General features: G+C 44.8%; 2 protein-coding genes across 2 annotated transcripts; one reads left to right on the plus strand and one right to left on the minus strand.

The window, feature by feature from the left end:
- Positions 1-564: 564 nt before the first annotated feature.
- LOC144098400 (terminal nucleotidyltransferase 5B-like) lies at positions 565-4,351 on the plus strand. Its single transcript, XM_077631007.1, has 2 exons — positions 565-739; positions 817-4,351. Exons 1-2 carry the CDS (start codon positions 735-737, stop codon positions 1,946-1,948), a joined length of 1,137 nt encoding a protein of 378 aa, XP_077487133.1. The 5' UTR covers positions 565-734; the 3' UTR covers positions 1,949-4,351.
- BckdhB (Branched chain keto acid dehydrogenase E1 subunit beta) lies at positions 3,165-23,256 on the minus strand. The gene is made up of 7 exons (XM_077631005.1): positions 22,982-23,256; positions 22,733-22,879; positions 22,030-22,346; positions 8,008-8,187; positions 5,889-5,999; positions 4,435-4,521; positions 3,165-3,752 (listed from the first exon to the last, which is right to left on the minus strand). Exons 1-7 carry the CDS (start codon positions 23,139-23,141, stop codon positions 3,612-3,614), a joined length of 1,143 nt encoding a protein of 380 aa, XP_077487131.1. The 5' UTR covers positions 23,142-23,256; the 3' UTR covers positions 3,165-3,611.
- Between the last annotated feature and the right edge of the window lie 118 nt (positions 23,257-23,374).

Here is a 23,374-nt window from a genome sequence, read left to right on the forward strand (position 1 = left end):
GTGACGTCAGAGGCTCAACGATCCCGATTCCCTAAATAGCAGCGGATTCCTCAATGGACGCGCTGCGACGCGGAGAGTGCCGCCCACGTCAGCAGGGTTGTAACCGACGTCACAGCCCGGTGTCCGCGCGTGTACGCTGGAGGAACCACGCACATCGATCGGTGCTCCAGCTGCAGCGTCAACACGACGCCCACGCAGCGATCGGAACTGCGCACTAGCTGGCGTTCCGCGCGACATCTGGAAAACTACCCGTTCCGGCCACTTTGGCGGTCATTTTCGGCCGCCCTTTGTCGCAGGCTCTCTGCGTGCTCGAGCCGGGCGACGCACGCTCTCGGACGGGTGAGCAAGAAGCGCTCAAGGCGTTCGTTGGGGACAGCGCAAAAACAAAAACAAAACAGTGGCGCCCGCCGCGGCGTCGTTGACGCAGTTGTCTGCTCCAGCGCCGCACGCGCGCCGCTGCTTCTGCTGCTATTACGTGCGGCGCACTTGCGTCACGGCAGCGGGCGGACGCATGCGCAGCGCGTTTCCTGGGCAACGAGGCGACCCGCCGCCTGGCGGTTGGCCGCAGTGGCCACACGAGCAGCCGCCGAGGAGCCTGTCGTGCCGCCGTCGGACCGCCCGCCGCTGAAACCGCCAGCCCGCAGTCGTCGCGCTCCTGGGAAGTGGTCGTCCTCGGTCGGCCAGCTGCAGCGAAGCGATACCGGTGAACCCGAGCCCGACCAGCGTTCGGAATCATGAGGCAAGTGCAGTTTCGTTTACGACATATGGCCGGCTGTCAGTGGCCGCCTTCTTGACACGTCCTCTCCGCTGGCGCAGTGTCGAGGAGGCCCGGTTCTCAGTGCTGGGCTACGACCAGGTGGTGCGGCTGCAGGAGCTCCTCGAGGAGCCTGTGTCGGTCCAGGGGCGCGGCAACTTCCCGGCGCTGGAGACTCGGCTGCGGGACCTGGTGCAGCGCGTGCGGTCGCAGCTGGGCCGCCAGGGCGTGCCCGTGCGGGACGTGCGGTTGAACGGCGGCGCCGCGTCGTACGTACTTGAGCCGGACACGTCGGCCGAGTACAACGACCTGGACGTGATCTTCGGCTGCGAGCTGGGCAGCAGCGGCGCCGGCGGCTTCGAGCGGGTCAAAACGGCCGTGCTGGACGCGCTCGCCGAGCTGCTGCCGGCCGGCGTCAAGCGCATCAGCGCGTGCGCCCTCAAGGAGGCCTACCTGCACAAGCTGGTCAAGGTGGCCACCGACGAGGACCGCTGGTCGCTCGTCTCACTCTCCAACAGCCTGGGCCGCAACGTGGAGCTCAAGTTTGTGCACCGCATGCGGCGCCAGTTCGAGTTCAGCGTCGACTCGTTCCAGATCGTGGTCGACCCGCTGCTGCTGCTGCACCAGTGCGCCGCTGGCTCGGCCGAGGCGCTGCTGCCCCGCTGCACACAAGACTTCTTCCCCAGCGTGCTGGCCGAGTCCGTGTACGGAAACTTCGGCCAGGCGCTCGAGCACCTTCGGCGGCGTCTTATCGCCACGCGCAACCCGGAGGAGATCCGCGGCGGGGGCCTGCTCAAGTATTGCCATCTGCTGGCGCGCGGCTTCCACGCCACGGACTCGACGCGGGCCCTCGAGCGCTACATGTGCTCGCGCTTCTTCATCGACTTCCCGGAGATTGGGGCGCAGCGCGCAAAGCTGCACAGCTTCCTGGCCAACCACTTGGCGCACGAGCGGTTGCGCTATTCGTTCCTGGCGACCCTGTACCGCGTTGTCGACGGCTCCACCGTCTGCCTGATGGGCCACGAGCGGCGCCAGACGCTGCAGCTCATACAGGAGCTGGCGTGCCGCGCTCTGCTGGTGCAGCAACAGCCGCCGAGGCTGTGCGGGTTCGCGCAGCCTTGCTGGCTGCTCGGCCTGGGCCCCACGCTGGGCCCGGGCCTCAGCTCTCCCGGCCTGGCGGCCGGACCCCTCTGATGAAACCGGTGCGGTGTGCCTGTGTGTGTGATGCACCGCCGGCCAGGGCGGCCTTGGACCCGGGTCTTCCACGGGGGCCCTGTCACGTGACGAACTCTGCGGTGGTCAGTCGGACTTCACGCGCGCGCCGGAATGCAACAGCTGAGCGGGGCCCCAAGGCCGCCCTGTTTTTTTGCCATGTCCAACTGGGCCGCTCTGTTTCCCTGGGCAAGGCCGCCCGGCAGCCGGAGATAAGGGCAAGGCCGGCCGCTCCGGACCGCGAGGCCGACGGCCGCTGCCGCCGCAACCGGCAGCTCCTTCTCCCCCCCTTTTTTTTTTCTGTAACAAAGCATAAAACCAATGCGGTGTGTTCGGCTCAAAACCGTGTTTGTGTGTGCGTGCGCCGCGTCTGTTGCTCGTGCGCGCGCCGAGAGCGGCACCCAGTCGCGCTCTCTCCGCGCCCGGCGACGGGCTTACACAACGGATTTCACCGCCGATAGCGGCCTTATCGGGAAGCCACCGGTGCGCGCCGCCACTCGCTTATCGGGGGCGTCTGCTGGCGGCGGCGCTTTTCCTTCCTTCCCGTCGCGCCGCGGCCGACGGGTTGTCGCTTTCGTTCGCCGCCGCAGGCGCCTCCCGACGTGGCGCACCTGTGCCCCGACCGGAATTCGGGCCTTCCGCACGTTCGGATTGTTCGCTAATGCGGTTAACCGCGCTGTGACCTTGCGTTGCCTGCTTGACTGAGGCATGGTGGTAGGCCTTCGCGTTCGCCAATATGTTACGTAGTAGGCGCCGGTATGCTTGTGCGCATCCCTTTCTCGGTCATTCATTCGGGGCGCCCGTATGATGTCGGCCCTTGCATTGCATACCAAAGATGCGACGCAGAGGTGTAGCCCTACCGTTTCGAACAACTTTATCTTTTTAGCACAGCCTGATCATTCATTGTTGGAGTGCAGGTTGCATGCCTGGTTTACAGCTGTGGTTTGCCAGGCACATTCACAAATCTCCCAATTGTTCAAAACAATGCACAAAGGAGCATCTTTCATGAACAGGTCACGACATGCCAGCAGAAATTCTTCGTTCAGCAGTGCAGCTTAAGGGTTTGTTTTGCGCTGTTTCTAGAACATTCTGTTGTGGTGCCTTTCTTTACTCGTTAAAATGACTTGTACTAAAGCTGTAGGCACAGATCACTCGTGTAACTTCTGGCATGTCGTGGAGAAATCACAGTGCACATAAATTGAACTCGTTTATATTCCGTTTAATTTATGAGACCACCACAGGATTCTGTTTGAATATTACAAGTGCCCTGCTATTGCCACTATAAAAATGGTGCACTGCTAGCAGTTTTCCAGTCAATGCAGATGGCCTGCAACATTAACAACAAAGAACAGAGTAGCAACACAGACAACTACAATCCTAATCCTCAAGTTCCACAGTATTTTACGAAGTTGTGTTCACAATAGGAAGGTTGTCCAGATGTTTTCACATTTCTAGCACATTCAAAGTGGAGGTCACAAGCTGGCAAGTCCATGGAAGAGTTTTAAAGTCTGTAAAATCAACATGTGCAAAGGTTACCTGCACCATTGCTTCTTTATTTTCTGTAAACTGCCAGCAGTGCATCAAATTCTGTTCAGGGAGACCTTGCAGCACTGAGCAATGGGAAGTGTGTGGCATTTAATACAGGCTAGTAATTCATCATCTTCTTGATCGCATCGAAGCAGCGCCACTTGTCTGGCAGGTAGAACGGCTCGAAGATGTGTGGAAATGGGGTGTCAAAGCCAGTCACCCTCTGCACTGGTGCTTCAAGACTCAGAAAACATTCCTCCTGCACATTTAAAGAGTTTGGGGGCACTGTCATATCTACATGTCAACATGCATGCAAATGAAAAGTAACCACTGCGTTCAGAATGGTGTAATTTAACTTGTATTCCCAAGCACTCTTCTAATAAAGATTACTAATATAGGGAGCCTAGATTTTGCAGGTTTGGCAACATTAGGCAATTATCTGTTTAAAAACATTGTAGCAGCTTGCACTTTGTGATGAATGTCCACACGCTGTAAGGCGATTACTATCACTCGCACAAGGGCATTTTTCTGTTGACAGCACAATAGAAAATTATGCACATTTATTTCACACACATGTGACGACACCCATGCTCTGAGAAGCACATTACAATGGGATTACTGCTTTCCCTCTGAAATGAAACGCATCCTAGTAAGAAGAACGTATTGTGGGCATCGTGTTCACTCTAGAGTAGGTGCTAAAACTACAATACAAACAGCGGTTATAAACGATTTGTCAATATTGTAGTGCATACTCCACGGCACGTGCCGGCAATAGTATGTATATGGCTATATACTGGGGCAACATAACCTTTGCATTGTATTGAAGGTCAATAAAAGCATCGACAACTACGCATTAATGGTATCAAACGAGCCGTGCTATCTAACACAACCCAAGCCGCATCATAAGCGGACAAGAAAATTCGCTGCATCTTGCAACAAACCTGAATTGCGGCAGCGATCTCCGCTCCCAGGCCCGCAGTCAGAGGCGCCTCGTGAGCTATCAGAAGTCTGCCCGTCTTCCGTACAGACTGCAATCAAGGTAAGAAACCATTTTTTTTTTCGATCAAAGTAATGAAACGAACATTGGCATACAAGTTACTTCAGAAGACTAGATCTGTTGCTTTGACTAATGGCTACCCATAGCGATGTTCGAACGGTCTCCGGATCTTGTTCCTCTGTCGGGATCACCGCATGCCAATCAACGCATAACTATGAGAAAAGTCTAGTTACCCCATATAGTTATCCTAAACAAACGTTACCGCGCGCACAGCTAGGGTCGCTGAGATTTAGCCAATTGGGAATGGCTGCGCCAGTCCAACCCGCACGCGGGCGGACATCCGTAGTCTGCAGATGCGCATCTTGCACACCCTGCCCGCAAAGTACAGCGGGTCGGAAGATGGCAAAAAGAAAGCGAAAAATGTGCCGCACGACACGAAATCAGCCCCGTGAGCGCCTCGAAGATGTGACTGCGCCGAAAGCTAACGATTAGCGCGCAGCATCGGCAGTGCTCCTTGAGTCGACCCCGGCCCGAAAGGATGTTCAGCCCTCACGGTACTGTAAGCTCAAGCGAGCGCTCCCTACGCAAAGCTCTTGTGCGCTGCGCAGCTTGTCGCGCACGGCGTAAGATAAACCTGACCCCTGCGACACGGCAGGGTGTGCAGACTGTTCTCGCTGATAAGCGCCTCGTCGCCGGCACAAGTGATGTAAGCAAGATGGCTAACGGAATCCACCTTTGTGACATGGGCAGTAAACACATTCTCGCGACAAGCATGGATGCCGTGCGGAATGAGCAACGTCAGCTTTCATACGTATCGATCATTTTACCACGCGAATTCCACTGTTGATAAGCATTCCATCAAGAAAGGCACGAAATCCCGTGCTACATGTTCTGCACCGATTTAACAGCTGGCATTTTAATGGGACAAACCAAAAGGAGTAATAAAGCTGTTACATTCAGCATGACAAATAACCTCTGAGTGCGAGCTGCATAATTTTCTGCCAGATTAAGCTCACTGCAAGACTAATGTTGAACTGACACTCATCATAAAGGCATATTTTGATAGCCTTATACTGCGCTAAAATACACTACCATGCAGAAACCAGCTGGCCATTACAACATAGCATTGCTTTTTAATTGCAACAGAAACATTAAGATAAGACTAAAGGTATCTTGCCAAGAACCTATTGCAAGAGTGCTTTGGCCTGATTGAAACGTTCTGGGCTTGTTTTGTTCGATTCTCTATCTCAGCACCACAGGAAGCTTTGTATCCTTTGACTACTGCTGATTGCCACCACCATTACAAAGCAGTGACCCAATCTCTAAGTTAGCACAGTAAGCGCATGAATGAAGGCATGAAGAATGCAGTAGATATCAATAGATCTATGAGCCACCCACGTTAGCCACGGTCTCCTTGTCCCACGGCATCAGGGTGCAGAGGTCAATGAGCTCGCATGACGCATTCAGCTTGTCCTGGACCATCTGTGCCACTTCCCTCAACACGTGCACCTGGCAGGACACAAAGACATTTGCGTCACCTCAACATGAGTGACGGCCATTGCACTCAAGCTGTAGCATGCTTTGGCGCTCTTCATTAAAAAAAATATAAAGCACCGCCACACGTGTTTTCCACACGAAAGGCCACTTTTGGATAAACACAGCTGTTCTCCAACCTGCGCTGTGCTGCTGCACCAGGATAAAGGATCATTACAAAATGTAACAAATAACTCGTAGCAGCTTTGTTGTATTATTTATGATAAAGGTTTTTTTTTTTTTTTTGCTGACAAGTGCTTTAATCTTTGGTCAGTACAAAAGCATTTATGGTTGTGAACTAATTCTACAACACAGTTGGAACTGACTGTTCTGCCTCGCAGTGTGGCTACTACAGCCTGTGCTTGTTATAGGTTACTTGCTGGGCTTATTGGCAGAAAGGTAGAAGAATCCAAGGAATGACCTTAATAGTTAATGTAGTAGCGTGATACTGATGTGCCTGAACTTTTTTAACCCAAGTTTGGCTGAAATGTGCAGGCAGAAGAACAAAAAAGTTACATAGTAGAACACAGTACGGTCAAAATATCTAAAGAAAGTGGCATTAACAAGGCAACTAGTAGCCCCCCCCCCCCCCCCCCCCCCCCCCCCCCAAAAAAAAGGCCCAAATCATGAATGAGATGCTCGCCAAGCAGAAACTGCAAACACATTGCCGTCAGCATACGAAGGATAGAAATAAAATGCTACTTGGGACACAAAGCTCCATACGACAAATCCCACAAGGGAGATCAAGATGGATGGGGAGATGTAACTGCACACCGGGTATTAAGCTCTATCACAATTACGCTCTTTTATATATGAGGCTTTCTACTGTGAAGTGTTGCATACAAACCCCTTACATCACTCACTAGGAGTTTTTTTTTTGCTGTTATGATTATGATCCTCATCTACTGAAAAAAGCATAGTCCACATTGGAACTTCTGCTGAATGAATTGAGCGTGACATGCAGTGTTTAAAACTAGATTAATTGTTAAATGGTGAACTTGCTTGGTTCATAGTGCTGTTGGTTATGAGGATTGCTGCACTAATAGCACTGCTGAGTGCTAAACTACAGTCATGACAAAAGCACCGACAAAAGTTGAAGAAAATATTATTTCCTTTTATCACAGAGAAGCCATGATCACGATGCTTGCAAACAGCCAAGAGTAGTGCAGTTAAGCACAACTTATGCAAGTGCTATTATCATTGGACATGCTCAGTTGAGTTCAAAAGTGCACATTCATATACACCAAAAATGGTCGCAGCATGAGCAACAATATAAAATAGCTGTTGCAGCCAATCTCACTTGAAGACCTTGTGCAACAATATGCAACAGCCCTTAAAGGTACATCTTGCCTTGAAAATGGTTGTTTGCATTATGGCTGCACCTACATGGATGGCAGTGAGCCGCCGCGGTGGCTGAGTGGTTATGGCGCTCGGCTGCTGGCCCAAAAGACACGGGATCGATCTCAGCCGCGGCGGTCGAATTTCGATGGAGGCGCAATTCTAGAGGCCCATGTGCTGTGCGATGTCAGTGCACGTTAAAGAACCCCAGGTGGTCAAAATTTCGGGAGCCCTCCACTACGGCATCCCTCATAGCCTGAGTCGCTTTGGGACATTAAACCCCCATAAACCAAACCAAACATGGATGGCAGTAAAAAAAATAAAAATAAATGCTGCAGTTAGCTACTTTCTTGCTTCGCCATAAGCTTCTATGACTGGACAGCCCTGCCCCAGTATACAATATGCACACAGACAGACTAATCCTGGGTGCATTTGATCAAGAATAAACTGAATTTAACTCTGAGACATGAAAACAAGACAAGAAAAGAGCAAATAAGGCAAAGGAAACACATTGGCTCCTTTATCTTCCTCACTGCTCTGGCTCATGGTTCCAGCAGTAGCTGGTGTTTTAGTCACAGCATACGGCCTAGGATGTCAGTCTGCAAGCAGAAGAAGTGGGCAGTTTCAATTGTCTGCCAGGTGCCACCTGCGTGCCCCAGCCGACAAGGGTGATGTCGTCTCCTTCCTGCAGGACCTGTGCCTTTCCAAGCGGCAGGGTGTAGTCTTTAAGGGGCACCTGCTCCACAGCCAAACGGTACAGGATCTTGGGCTCAAAGAAGATGCATGGGTCTGGGTCCTGGACACATGCCCGCAGAAGACCCTTGGCCTGCACAGAGCCGCAGAACCAGCAAGGACAAGCACGATTAGTGCTCCCAGCTTACCATCAGTTGATAAAACCACTAGCAGTTCATATCAGCGCTGACATAGGCTGGGCATAAATTGTGGAAATCTGCCTGTGTCCTTATCCTGTCAATAGAGTATATCATGGTCTCCAGCCCTATTTGCTCATTTACAAGAGAGAAGCTAACGTCAGAATCTGTATCAGAAATCACTTCCTTCCAGAACCTCAATAGTGTTACCGTTCTTTAGCAAGATGATGTCAGCAACATCTCTAAGTGGATGAAGGTGGCAACAAGTGCTTTGCCAGTAGCCAGCTCACAAGCTAACAATAACAAAAGTTCAGAACGTGGTGTCACTAATGGCATTCTACACAGTTTCTGCAAACTATATCATGAGGCAGGTAAGAGTTCCACATTTTGCCTGTTCTTTCACTCAGTATTAGCATTACAATAAAATCATGGCAAAAAAAAAAAAAAAATTTCAACAGAAGTATATTTGTGTATGATGGGTCACAATACTGGTAACATTCTCTTCCATGCAGCTCAAGACAATTATAAGTTTAACACAAGGTGATGATGACATCAGAGAGGTAGAGAGATGCGTACCTACAAAGAAAAAGCTAGTGTGCAAAAATATCTTGCTAATGTGAATTAATGTGCTGGTTCAGTGTTACCAACACAATCTGGCATTTAGCTTCCAACAGCTTCTTTGTGCCATGTGCAATTTTAGAAGCCTGCATTTGTGTTCTTAATCAGCTGACTTTATTGCATCTTTATGTTAAGCCCTATAAGTGACAATTGTTTCACATATAAAACAGGAACAAGATATTAAGAAGCAGGGCCCCAAGCACTCACAGGCAAGTGCAGCTGAAAGGTCAACATAATCATGGAACAAACCAGCCTTCGAGTTACAAAGCAAGTGAAGATGTATTTTTTGCCAATCTGTAACCCCCCTGCTATAACGCTTCGAGCAAATGCGGGGTAACTCTTGAATAAAAAAAAATAATAAAGAATGCGTACCAGTGATATCAGTCCAGTTATAATAACTAGCGATTCTTTCAAGTCGTGATTGCCAAAGGCCAGTACTCCAAGCAGTTTTGGAACATTAGGGCATTTATATTCTTATGCCCAGGCACACTTTTTGTCACAAGTTTTAATCAGTAGTGCTCAGTTAATAGTTGGATAAAGGTTAACTGACACTGTACTTTTACACACTGAAGGGTTTTCACTAGTCTAGTAGCACATTCAGGTCCCCAGCTTTGACCATGCAGAGCTCTCTATCACATACAGCTCACTTTCCATTGGTTCAATAAATTAAAACAGATAAGAGCACACAGCAGCGGGCTAACTATGAAATTAGATGTTTGTGTCTTGTGAAAGTGTGATTCACCAATACATACTGTGCTATTGAAGCATACAACCGACCATAGCTTTGCATATACTTTCAGTAACTGTAAATAAAAGAAAAGCCATTCTCTTGGTATAATCCTGACTGTGGACACCTTTAGCATTATTACCAACAGTGCATCAAATGCTTCCTCTGCAAGCTATGAGTTAATTCAGGCTTTTAGTGTTTGAGAGCTTCAGAGAATAAATAATATTTGTGACTGCAGGCTTCGCACAGCGAGTTGCCTAGCTGCACCTGTGCACCGTGGAGTTTTCACATTCTTTACGGAGGCTGTGCAGTGGCATTAATATGTTTCTGGCAGACAGCTTTGATGTTTCTCTGCCCCTGGTTTATCTGGGGCTGGCAGTACTTGCAAACTACACCTTTTTTTGTTTTGTATATGCTTTCAACAGAAAGCCTATCTATTACGTTCCTGTTTTCCCTTCCTTTATTTTCTCTTTCATTCCTTAGTCAACCTTTTTAAACTTATCACTGGCATCTGCTAGGCAGACTTGAAATGCATTCTGTTCGCCTGGATAACAAATGCAATTCAGCATGTACGTCAGCCTACTGCGTCATAAAAGGGCTCTTTGCTACTTGTGCCTGTCAGCTGCCAGAAGGTCTAAGTGATGCCCTGTTTTTACATTACTCTTGCAGCTGGATGCCCTGAACTTTGATGCTCGAGTGCTTCCTTTTGGGTTTGCACCTCAAAAGTGCTTTTTGCTGTTAAAATACTTGCCCAGTTTGGGATAGCAACATTGGAATATTGTAAAGCTTGTTCATTGTTTCTATTTTTTCTTCTGTGCAAATGGCAACAAAAAATCCACTTCACTGATCTATCCACATTAAAAGCTACAAAGATGAAAGTAGGAAGAGATGCTAATGTCACACCTACCTAGCTTCTGAATACAGGCTTAAAAAATGGTTTAATCTAATTGTTCAAAGGAAGGGGACTTCCACTGCAAATGAAATTCAAGCATAAAATTTTAGTTAGATCCTTGACATTATCCCGGCATGCTGTTACTGACAAATAGTAGCATGCTTCAAAAGCAGAACCCACACAACAAGCAACTGGATGCACAATCACATACTCTTAGTAACAACTAGCCTACACTAATGTAAGGTGTTCAGCCAATGTGATCCACTTAAGCACTACATATACATCTTTCGCCTACAGGCAAAGGTTGCTACAAAGATAACCCTGCTCTTGTAGATTCTTATATTTAAAATATGGGCCCCTCAAGTATGAAGCAAACATATCAGCACCCACAATAAAAAGCTGGGACATGATTTAATTCGATGTGTGGAAGTTCACATTGTCACTCCATAATGCATTTCTCATGCTATACGCAGACAACAAGAAAGATGTACTGGGTATTCAAGATGTATTGGGTATACAGAAGAATGACAGCAGACATCTATAAGAGCAAGCACATAAAATGAACTTTGACGCCTAGCAGTATGTCAACTCCGATTTCTTTATTACTTCTATAGGTGCCACGCACAAAAACACACATGTCATTCTCATCCTCTGCTCAGACAAATGGAAAAAAATGACTGTGGGACAATGAACAATCGTGCAAATGTCAGAGGACTAAGAGATGGCAGGCAAGTGCTTCATGCAAGTAAACAAGTCCCCATATGGCAAAGCTATTTTCAAATGCCAACAAAAGTGCTTCAGCACATGCTCTTTGTGATACAAATGCTGCCAGTAAGGCTTCAGCATCATTTCAGCCTTGACAGCATTTTTTTTTTTTCCTTTGAAGTGCTTTGGGAAGCACCCACTTTGAGAAGAACCATTTCAGCTCAAGCTTGACTGCATGTTGTAAAACAGCATAGCTTTGTTTGGTCAGTCAGGTCTTGATTGTTCTTGGATGTTCCCAGTTCAGTACAAGACACCAAAGTTCTCAATTAACTTTAAAGGAGCACTGAGGAGCGTTCCATTCATTTTTAGTTTTTAATAAAAGCAATTCTATGGTTCTTTCTGGCTGCATTGATGTTTGTCTGGCAGAAAAGATGCATTTATTTCTGAGGAAATTGCGCATCAAAATTTTGCCAGCACTTGATTCAAACTTGCGATACCTACTCCAAAAAAAAAACGCCATGATCCATTATTTCAAGGTGACTGGCAGTGCAACCTAGCCTCGACGATCCGCAAGCAGAAAACTAGTTAAGTTTTCTGGTGGGTTAGGTGGTTAGTTAGTTTTGTTATTTTGGGTTGATAAGAACACTGAGCCCTATGGTTACCTGCTGGAGAATCATAATTTGTTCTTTAGATCGAGAACTTTATAAAATTGGGTTTTGCTAGATTGAGTTTTACCTGTACAGCGTTTCACCGTATGGATCTAGCAAGCACATCAAGTACAACATTGGTTATATCAGCATAGTGAAGATCCACACATTAAGAAATGTGGCCCAAAGACACTACAGAGGTAGCATATCAAGCCTAATAGGTTTAATGCCTAGGCATTAGCCTAACAGACGGGGTCAAAGACGGGTTTTCCCAATTACATCACCACAATTAAGAAGAGCATCAGGCCAGAGTAAAGCTTGTACCCATTGTATTACCGGTGGGTACCTCGCGGCACTGGGAATCGCACCTTGCAAGTCCCTAATGCCTACAACATTCAATGAAACATCTTAACTTTTTTTCTTACGCACCATAGGCCATTGGTTGCATATGACCGACGGTTTGAACCTGCTGCCAAAAATTCAAGACAGCGCTCCTGGACAAGCTGCGCCATCTAGTTTGCTGCTATAACAACATTTCTTTTGCTCCAGTTTTGTTTTTTGTTTTTCATTTTTTAGCACGAGGAGGCGATGTGAAAAACAAAACTTCGATTTTTTTTAGAGCAGAAGCAATGAGTTAGACAACTACGTGGAAATGGTCTGATTTCGGTTTCGATTGCGAGACTTTGTCTTGGAGGGCCGGGACATCAGTGCGTACTCTTTCAAAAAAATTAATTTTTGTGTATTTGCATTCCATTTATCACACCTTTTTGTAAATAATCACACCTTCATATAAATATATATTTAAAAAAAAAAACACTCTTACTGGTATCCTGGTTTTTCTTGTTCAGCAGGCATACAGTTTAAAGTCCTTAGGATTTTGTTTGATTTTTTGCAAAGGTTGGCGTGGAAATGTCGCTTATACACACAAAAACTACATTTTCAAAAACTGCCGTTTAAACTTTGGTAGCACAGTAAAACTCCTAAATTGTGCCCGATGCCCAGTCTTCAGCATCGTTTATCTGAAGTGGTTTTTAATGAAGTGGTTCCTGGTGCACTTCCTCCATGTTCTATATCTTCTTGCGTTCGGCAGAGCCAAGAAAGTATGTGCTTGTTGTCAGAATCGGTACATGTGGTTCAGCACAACATCACACACAACGGAAAAAAAAGCTGACTTCGTATCTTCCTCAATTAGTGCGGCTAATAAAGTTCCAAAGCCATAAACACTGCTTGCTGTCAGCACCTTCACTTAGGTAATGAAGTAAAAACAGTCGAGTCCTTTGGTATTTCAAATTCAATACTTGTGGCTACCACATGCTTAAGAAAAATTATTTCAGATACTAGCTCTGCAGATGCAACAAAAACAAATTTAAAAAGTGACGAATACATTCTGCAAGCTCTCAGCAGCTCCAATATCAAACATAATGGAAACTTCTGCGCTGCAAAACAAAGACAGCAAAGGAGGTAAAAATAAATAAAGAAAGGTGTGCGTAGGCAAACAAACGGCCTTGCTTTGAGTTGTATTTGCAACAGGCAGGAAGGGGGCGTGACTACCACCACTGGCAAACTGCCACATAGACTGCCGTTGGAACTGTCAATATTTCCTGCGCTCGGTAGCTGATAGCAGCTCTTAGCTGGCAGCGATTCAATCAGATCCAGAGACGGAGGCTAGGCAGATTGGTAACATGTAAACGCAACACCAAAATGTCTATGTACAGATTTTCTTTTATTCATGAATTCGAATGATCCATTCTGTGAGAGACGTCATCTCACAGTAAAGTTATTTTTAAGATTTAGTACTTTCTCTTGGCTTTAAACTTCCTACAATATAACTAAATGTTTTTTATTGCTTATGCTTATCATCAAATACTTGCTGCTGCTCTTTAATTGAAATAAAAACTTGTATGCATTGTCACCTACCTATTTAGCACACCTTTTCAATCATGTAAATCATTGTGTAACGGCTTCTCATCTTTTTGATAATAATAACAAATGCTGAAGTATGCATTCTCTGTGTTTTCCTACATGCACGAATGTTTCTGTGTGCTCTAGTCCTTCTTCAATACACTCCAGCTGTTGATTTACTAAATACCGTCGCGTCTCTATGCAGTGGCCGTTTAGGCCTTTGGGTTAAATTCAAATAACTAAGTGCAGAATACATCCATGTGGTACACTGAATGTAAACCTTTCTTTCTCTTTAGCGATTAGGAAAGACAAATTTAATTATTATTCTGTTCTGTTCATATAGTGACTACTTTACACAGCTGCATTTGAAAGCATATGCACCTGCTCGCTGAGTATTATTTTTAACGGCATCTTTCTGCAATGAATGCACAGCAAATGGTGCACAGACTTCATCTTGCTTTTCCATGCAGCAAAAGCACTGTTAACGAAGCAATGATGCCACAGCTGACCCATCTGAAGGTGAATGCAGGGCAGAAAACAGGTATCGCTTTGCAACATTCCATGCATTTCTTCTATCCATCAGTATCTACCAAGCATGCTCCTTAAAGCAGGACAAGCATAGGCTACAGGATTCGGGTAGTTATTAGCACGAAAGCAGTATATGGCTCATCGACAACGAAATACAGCGTCATCCAGAAAAAATGGCATCCTGGTGACGTCACTAGTACTCATTAGATAGTGAATTGGTAATCATTGACAATAATTAATGATAACAGGCATTAAGTGGAGCAATAGAGGACTTACTAAACAATGATGAGGGTCATTAATGACAATGATAAAAAAGCCTTCAGGGTAAAAACCTTCAAGTGGAAGGCCTTCAGGGTAAAAGGTGAGAGTCAACTTTGTATCGTCTTGTACAGGCCATATAAATATCAGTATTCTAAATGCTCACATTACTTCGTCTCTTATCAAATAAACTATTAGATCACTGTTTCATTGGCTGTCATATTGATTCTCCAAATGCTTGCGTCTCTCCACTGAATCGTCAATACATTGTCAAGATCGATAACCTCATCCATAGCTTTGATTGGGAGGATTTTCTTCACAATGTCTGTTATCTAAGTATATACAACTTTCTTGAAACCATAAACGCACTAAGAGCTGCAGCTCAGAAGAAAATATTAGTAAAACAGCGCAACAAGAAACTTCTCTGGCTTACACCTGACATCCTCAAATGTATAAAAAAAAAGGAATGCGCTCTGGTCACTCTGTGGACAGTGCCCTAATAACAGCTCATTAAAATCTTCAAAAAAATCATAAATCATAAAAAGCATTAAGGAATAAAGTTACAGCGATGATGCGCAGATCAAAGTGTTCTTATTTCAATTAAAGTTCCTCGAATAATAAGCGTAGCACGAAAAGAACGTGGTCTGTCATTAATGATCTCTTTATCCGCAACCCGAAATGATCCTCATTTGAAATTGTCGCAAGAAATTTTGTGGAGGTTTCGACTGCCGTTAAAAACTGCAACATATTTTTCGCACAAGTCCATAACATTGGTTCCGTAGATTATTCTCAAGCTCTGAAAATGAATCCTAGTAATGTTTCATTCACTTTTCTGCCCCCCGATAACTAGCTCTGACTTGCATTGCATTTTGTTCAGTTTCAGCTCTAAAAAATCTCCAGGTGCTGATAACACTTCTGTACACGAGCTACAATGGAACTACAATACACTGCAACCAATACTTCTGCAGATGATAAATGGCTGTATAGATCACTCATTCATACCTACTGAACTTGCATTGCATAAAGGAGGTTCACAGCACAAGACTGAGAAATACAGGCCTATTTCTATTTCTCCAATTATAATTCAAACATTATAAAAAACACCTCCTCCTTCTAGCGTACCATGACAAGTTTTCTTGAAAAGCATAAAATTCTTTCCAAACCTCAACATGGCCTCACAGCTGACAAAAGCGCAGTAACAGTTTCGAAATAATTTACAGATTCATTATTCATGTCTTTTGAAAACAATGAGGTTGCATGTGTGCTTTTCTTCGATGTGAGCAAAGCTTTCAATACAGTATATCGAGATACTTTTGGCGGTGCTAGATACTTTGTGATATTGAGGACAATTCAAGCAACTCTTTAAAAATTGCTCTGATAACAGGTCACAGATTGTTCAAATTGGTAATTATTCTTGTCCCAAAGCATTTTTAACTTCAGGTGTCCCTCAGGGTTCCGTTCTGTCCCCTCTAAAAACTCCGTACTAATGACTTACCTGCAGTAGTGTCCCAGTGTCACATACTTCACTAGGCTGACAACACAATGCTTCTCTCTGTTAATCCTCATTATACGAAAGCAATCGGAGACCTTCAAAAAGATACCGTTTCAGTAATTGATTGGCTTACACTTAGCTCAATTTCTGTTAATACACACAAAACAAAGTAAGTTTGCTTTCAATACCCACACAAATAACTTACCCTTTATTACCCACTTTTTCTTCATTCGTCCCATTGTGCTAAAAGCTGCTGTGCACAGGCTTGGTCGTTTCATGAGAAATTATTAGTTCCCTGCATTTTAAACGCACTTCATAACAATATACTTCTGTCGCATACAGAAACTGTGCTGAAGACATACTTGCGTGAAAACATCAGTTAACGCGTTTTGGTGCTTATTTCATTGGCTGTAAACAGTTTGTTCTGTCTGCTGAAGTGACTACTGGGTGCAGCCCAACAAGCCCTTGCAGTTTGGGTTGACCCAACGAATCTATGTACAATTTGATGCGCAGCAATAAAAGCTTATTATTATTATTGCTGTTAAGACAATGACAATGAGAAATTCCTTTAAAGGACTTTAAATGAAGGGCCTTTAAGGTGATTTCTATTCACAGCATGTAAGTAGTCTTAAGTGCACTCTGTAACTTTTTGATCCTCACAGGTTCAGTTTCTTCACATACATGCCACAACTTCACTGCAAGGTGTGTTGACATATACTGTAGCTTTTATTAGACAGCATAAAACTGCATCTGGTCCTGATATGGGCAGATGGCTACCTCCACAAGCAGGGTGCCCATTCTTTGCCCGAGAAGGTCCTGTATTTGGAGCTTTTCCTACCCATGCAAGAATGCCTACATCTTTTAGATTGCCCGCTAATGGAAGAAGGTAACTCACTGTCATGTACCAACTAGCTCAACAACCCACCTTATTAAGCCCAAGGGCAACCTATATTTTTCTACTGTGCAGCAATAAGCACCAAATCGAATGCCAGTACACTGGTAAGAAAGCAACAGGCAATGAAAGAAACCCTAAAATGTAGTCCCTTTTGGTGTCTAAAATTCAAAGACCAAACCTGTTGTCTCGGTCTTGTTTGTTATAAAAATGTAAAAATTCTGTGAGGCCATAAACATGTGATGCTAGTTTCTTATGCGATGCACCTGACGAAAGATGCGGTAGCACATGCACATAGAATTGGCTGATTGAGACAGGCCGCTTAATGTTAATTCACAGCCTACAAAGCCAAAGAACTACTACTTTCATGCGGTCTGGTTTTCATGATTGTGATTACAGCATGAGCAAGGCTTTTTGCCCAGCTACTCCACAGGCTCGAAAGAATCCGCTTGAGCACACCAAATCCATCAAGACTAAGCACAAACTGCACTCCAATTACGGAAAATGCTACGTTTTTGACACACATGATAGCGCCATTTACAAGACACCCTCCACTAACCAAACACTTGACAATGATGGCCCCCCTTCCAAGGCCACACACTCCAGCTGCATTTACTTGTCAAAAAGTTAGGAATGCGCGGTATCAAATGTTTCAGTTTTTAGACACTAACGTTCGCAGCCACTATAATAAAAAGGACAATCTTCATGCACTAATTAACAGCTCTGAGGAAGATATAATTGTTCCAATGGAAACTTAGCTTTGTGACAAAATATCAACAAATTAATTGTTTGATCATAACAACCACTTTGTTACATTTCGCTGTAGCTGAGCTAATAGAACGAATGGTGAGTTATAATTGCTGTTAAAGACCGTTTTCAGTGTTTCCCCATAACTGTTGTCAGTGACTTGGGAACAGTTTGGTGCTGTATAAGTACTGTATTGCATTTAAAAAATGTCAATGGTGCTTGTCACCATCCTCCTAGCCTAACACAGGCTATTGCAAAGATATCCATGGTTGTCTGAACCAAATAAGTGTGCAGTTTCCTGGTATGCCTATATTTTTGCTTGGAACTTAACTTTCAGAGCACTGACAGGTCTGATTTTTGCACTTGTTCTATCTCTGCTGGAGCTGGTATCTTCATTAATGTTTGCTCCGAATTCAATTTATCACAACTTGTTAAGCAACCAACACATGTCACACCATCATCATCCTCACTGATTGATCTAATCCTTACATCAGCTCCTGACATCAGTTTTGTGGTGACGCACATACCTGGCCTCAGCAATCATGGCATGCTGCACATTTTGTACTCAGTTCCATCCATGCAAGCAAGGTGACAAAAAAAAAGTCTCTAAGATTGGAATAAAGTCAACTCTGACGTTAGTTACACAGAGCTCTCTTCGTTTCTCGATGCTTTGCTACTAACATACTGATGTACAACGTGTTTTATTAAGATAGCATTCCCACTTGGCAGCTTTCAACACTCTCAAGGGCTTTCAAAGTGATGTCAGAAAGGCAGTCATTGCTGCACATGGTGCTACTCTTAAACCATTGTACAAATACTCATATGCACAATGACTATTATTTGTGTTATAAACATTCACCAAACTTTGTTACAAACTAATTTCCTGTCTCTTTATTTCAGCCCACTCCAAGCTAAATTCTCAAAAAAGGTAGACTAGTTTTTCCAGTATAATGATCACAGCAAGCCACCTACTGTCTTCTTCTGCACACTAAATGTTAAAAAAGCAATAACCGGTTTTATAATATTAGATTCATTACAAACCATAAGTAATAAATGATCCAGTATTGGCATTTTGATTTTCCTAAATGTCAATGAGCTTGTGATGGGATTGAAGGAAGACATGCATAGCACTCTCAAATGATGCAGAAAGGCTTTAAAGTTTTCTAATATTACATTTGACCATACGAATGTCAACTGACGTTTCGCCAAATGCAACATTCTTCGTGGTTTTGCCTATGAGGAAACACCATCCTTTGCCACACGCTGGCCTCTACATACAGCAATTCACAATTACAAAATTTTTAGTCACATTTCTATCCAGTGGACATGACAGAAGGCCATCATCCCTGGTACTGCACTAGCCTACTTAGTAGCCATTCCCATTTCAGAACTGACTTACGCTGTACACTCAAAAACTGAGCATTCACAGATGCGAAAAAAATCCCCCTTTCCACCTTTTCTTTTTTGCTGTCAGAGCACTCATATTTTCGTCATTGCCACTCCCAACAAAGCTGCCAATAACAAAACTAAATGCCGCTTGTACCCTAGTGGGAATTATTCAAAACAACCCATAAGCACGAGAGTCATTCGCCCTTGTGTGATGCCATACCCCTCTTCTATACAGTTTATTTATTTTATTTATTTATTACAGATACCTGCAGCTCCCAGAGGCATTATTGCAGGGGGGGGGTAGAGAGGATAACAAAAATACAATACAAATACAACTTCAAAAATACAAATACAAAAAATACAAAACAAAAGTAATAATAGATGAGGAAAAGCATGCACTGAAGGAGAAGCGCGCTCAAAAAAAAAAACGCTAATTAAATGAAAAGACGCACAAAAGAACTGCACGCCACGTCACACATCACATAAGAATGCGTGGAATTGACCTTCCGTACAGCACTCAGTGACGCCGGCCGGCAGCCTGTTCCATTCCACTCATTGACTGTCCGTGAAAAGTACGAGGCTTTGTAAATATGTGCCTTACATTTAATCTTTGGGATCTTCCACTGATGATCAAGTTGTCTAGAAAAAAAGCGAGGTTTAAGCAGGTACTGGTCTTTGTCGATGCTCAACCTTCCAAAATAGATGCGATGCATGATTTGCAACTTCAAATGTTTCCTACGGTTAGCTAAAGATCCCCAACCAAGGTGGTTTTTAAGAGATGTGACACTAGTTGCAAAGCTGTAATTACTGGACACAAATCTCGCAGAATTATTCTGGATGCGCTCGAGCATGTCACATAAGTAAGCAAACTAGGGGGTCCCAATACAGGGCAGGCATATTCAAGAATTGGTCGTATGTACGTGAAATACAGAAGTTGTTTGACATTAGACGGCGCTTTATTGAAATTTCATTTTAAGAAATTGAGCATTCTGCAGGCCTTGGATGTGATATACTCAACTTGCCTCATCCACGTTAGGTTAGATGTAAAATAAACACCGAGATACTTATATTCAAGTACTTTTTACAAGGGAACATTATGTAATGAGTAACTTCTTTGTAAAGGGGAACACTTTCGAGTGAAGGAAATAAATTGGATTTTTTAGCATTGAAAGACATTTGCCATTCTGAGCACCAGGACTGGATGAAACCAAAGTTTTGCTGAAGTTTTAACGCATCAGAGGCACATTCCACAACATGGTAAATGACACAGTCGTCAGCACACAGCCGAGCTTTGCAGGTAAGATCCAAGACAATATCATTGATGTAATCAGAAAAAGGGGTCCAAGAACAGACCCCTGCGGTACACCTGAGGAAACATTTACATAATCTGAGTGCGAACCATTAATCAAAACACGCTGCATGCAGCCCTGAAGATACGAATGATGCCAATCGATGACAGTGGGGTGGAGACCAAGACAACTTAACTTATGCAATAATAGTAAATGAGGTACAGAGTCAAAGGCTTTCTTAAAATCTAGAAATAAGCAATCCATTTGAGAGCCACGGTCATGGGAAGAAAACAGATCATTACTAAACTCAAGCAACTGAGTAGTACAAGAAAACCTGACCTAAAGCCATGCTAAACTTCTGTAAAATACTCATGAGTGTGAAGGTGTTTTATGACTGTGCTATATATTATGTGCTCCAACGTTTTACAGCACACACTGGTTAAAGAAATCGGTCGATAATTTACAACAGAGCTTTTTGATCCACTTTTATGCACTGGTACCACATTAGCATTTTTCCAGTCGTTTGGCAGAGACGCCGAATTAAGAGATGCTCGGAACAAGATCACTAAGTAATGAGAGATTTCGTTCACGCATGACTTTAAAACAAAGTTAGGAACACTATCAAGACCACCGGCAGAAGATGAATTGATATCACTAAGCAATTTTAACACACCTTGGTGAGTAAAAACCAATTCAGACATGGTTTCAGTGACAGATTCACGAATTAACGGAAGTTCTCCGATGTACCTTGGCGCAAAAGCAGATTGAAAAAAAGCATTAAAGCAGCATGCCTTATCACCATCATTAGTAATAACTTCACCATTGAGGTTTAAATCTGGGATTCCAACTGGTTCACGTCCATTGTGCTTCAAAAAAGTCCACAATTCCTTGGGATTATTACGCAGTTTTGATCCCAAGTCATTTAAAAAGCTATTCTCAAGAGCTTTTATTTGTTTTTAGTGTATACTGCCAAGAGCACGAGTCGACTGCAATACTGCAGGGCACCGATTTTTTTTTTTATGATTCTAGAAGGCGATGTTTCTTCTTGATAAGCCATCTGGTCTGCCGCGTGATCCACGGTTTGTCGCGGCGGTGCTTTCCAGAAAGACTTTTGGATGGGGTATACTGATCAATTAGGCATTCCAGCTTATTCTTGAAAACTTCCCAAAGAGAACTAGTATCTAAATTCTGACTAAGATTAATAAATTCAGGAAGGAAAGAGGCAAGTTTGTTCATCATTGATGTATAGTCGCCCTTATTGAAAAAGAAAACCTTTCGAGGTCGACCTCTTGGAATTAAATATGGAGAATGTCGAATATTAGCGACAACACAGTTTTTCTTTTATAAGCCATCTACACACATGCACACACAACTGGCCTGTAGAGGAGGAGGCGAGTTGGTCTCCCAGCTAACTGTATACCTGCTAGCCGGAGAAATAAATCGGCTCTGTTCTTCGATATCAAACTTCCTAGTTGAAGTAGCATATTACGTCCTTATTCAGGCTTTGGGCCCAAGACCTCTGACTGTTCTGGGCAGTCCCTCTACCAAGACAGCTAGCCAGGACGCCAGAAGTCTGCAGACCGAGAGAGAACTGACAACTCGAGGAATCTAAAATTTGAAGCACAAATAATCTACGAAAGCCAGCCTTCCAGACATCCACACGAAAGGGTGAGAATTTCACGAAAAGCGGTCAGCGGCGCATATTGTACGCACTTGAATGGGGCCTCGGGGCATGACGATCCTCAACCCGGGCACATGGGCGAAGAAGGCCTCGGGGCTCTGCGAGTGGTACAGGGCGCCGTGGCCGACGGCACCGCACGGAGCACGCACCGTCAGACCACCACAGTTGAAAAGTCCTCCAGATCGGTACCGGTACTTAGCCGCCTCGTTGACCAGCTGGTCGAACGCAGGGAAGATGTAATCCGCGAACTGCATCTCGGCGACCGCCGTGGCACCGGCCACGGCCATGCCGATGCCGAAGCCTGCGATTCCTTGCTCGCACAGCGGCGTGTTGAACACGCGGTGTTTGCCTGCGCACGAGACACGACAGACAAATCAGAGGCCAATGACCAAGCATTTCTGTGACGTCCAGCTGCTCCACGCGACCTATTAATATCGCCGCACTGAGATATCAACGGTAGTTAATGACAAAGTTGAGACATAAAACTTTCACGTATGCTTTTAACTACCAACTTTAGTAAAGGAAATTGCGAATCTGCACAATGGGCAGAAAGTTTGCTCTTGCATGTCTACAAATACACGCTTGTGCGACTTTCTCGCGATAGCCGATAAACAAGGGGGCAAGAGATAGCGCTGGAGATACGGGAAGCAAATATCGTAGAGCGAAACCATTCATTGTTTGCGCGAAACTTTTCCGTCACTGGAGTTTGGTAGAGTTAACAGCACGCATACGCACCGTACTTTTCTTGTAGGCCGACTGTGCAGCGAAATACACCACCGAAAGCCACATCTTCCCCAAAGATCACGGCGGTAGGATCGTTGGAGAGAGTTATGTCCAAGGCGTTAGTAATGGCTTGGTAGAGGTTCAACCGCGCTGTTTCGCCTTCAGGAAAAGAACAAGAGAAAAAGATAAGGCTTTCTCTTTTTTCTCTGGAAAGCAAAGCATTACACAGCATCTGATTACGCATGTAACGTGATCACACACCATCGGATGACGACGGTGTGTCTGGTACGAATGTGAAGTGACCGGCCGATCGCTTTTGCAACTCGCAGCCGGATGCCAGCTGCACCCCCTGCGGTCTTCGAGGTGAAATCTTTTTCCGCAGAAGTGCACGCACTGTAAAGTGGAAGCCTGTCATACTCATGATGAACTCCTACAACGTATGGTCGCTTCTTGACGGCTCAACACGATCACACCATACGTCCGACGGGATCATGCCAATCGCTCTAGCCGCATCACCGTTCCGTGTTCCGTTACTATGCCATTAGGCGATGTTTCGTAATTAATTGTTTGCAACGAACAAGCATAGTCATGGCACTGAAATATCAAAAGTAGTTATTGACAATGCTGAGACATAAAGCTTTCGCATATGCTTTT

Source organism: Amblyomma americanum, chromosome 7 (genome assembly GCF_052857255.1).
Source record: "Amblyomma americanum isolate KBUSLIRL-KWMA chromosome 7, ASM5285725v1, whole genome shotgun sequence".
Lineage (NCBI taxonomy): Eukaryota > Metazoa > Arthropoda > Arachnida > Ixodida > Ixodidae > Amblyomma > Amblyomma americanum.

Coding starts and splice junctions, on each gene's coding strand:
- BckdhB (XM_077631005.1), bottom strand. CDS start 23,141: ATGAGTATGACAGGCTTCCACTTTACAGTGCGTGCACTTCTGCGGAAA. Junction 22,347..22,732: donor CGGCCTACAAGAAAAGTACG/GTGCGTATGCGT, acceptor TCTCGTGCGCAG/GCAAACACCGCGTGTTCAAC. Junction 6,000..8,007: donor TTGTCGGCTGGGGCACGCAG/GTGGCACCTGGC, acceptor GTGTCCTGCCAG/GTGCACGTGTTGAGGGAAGT.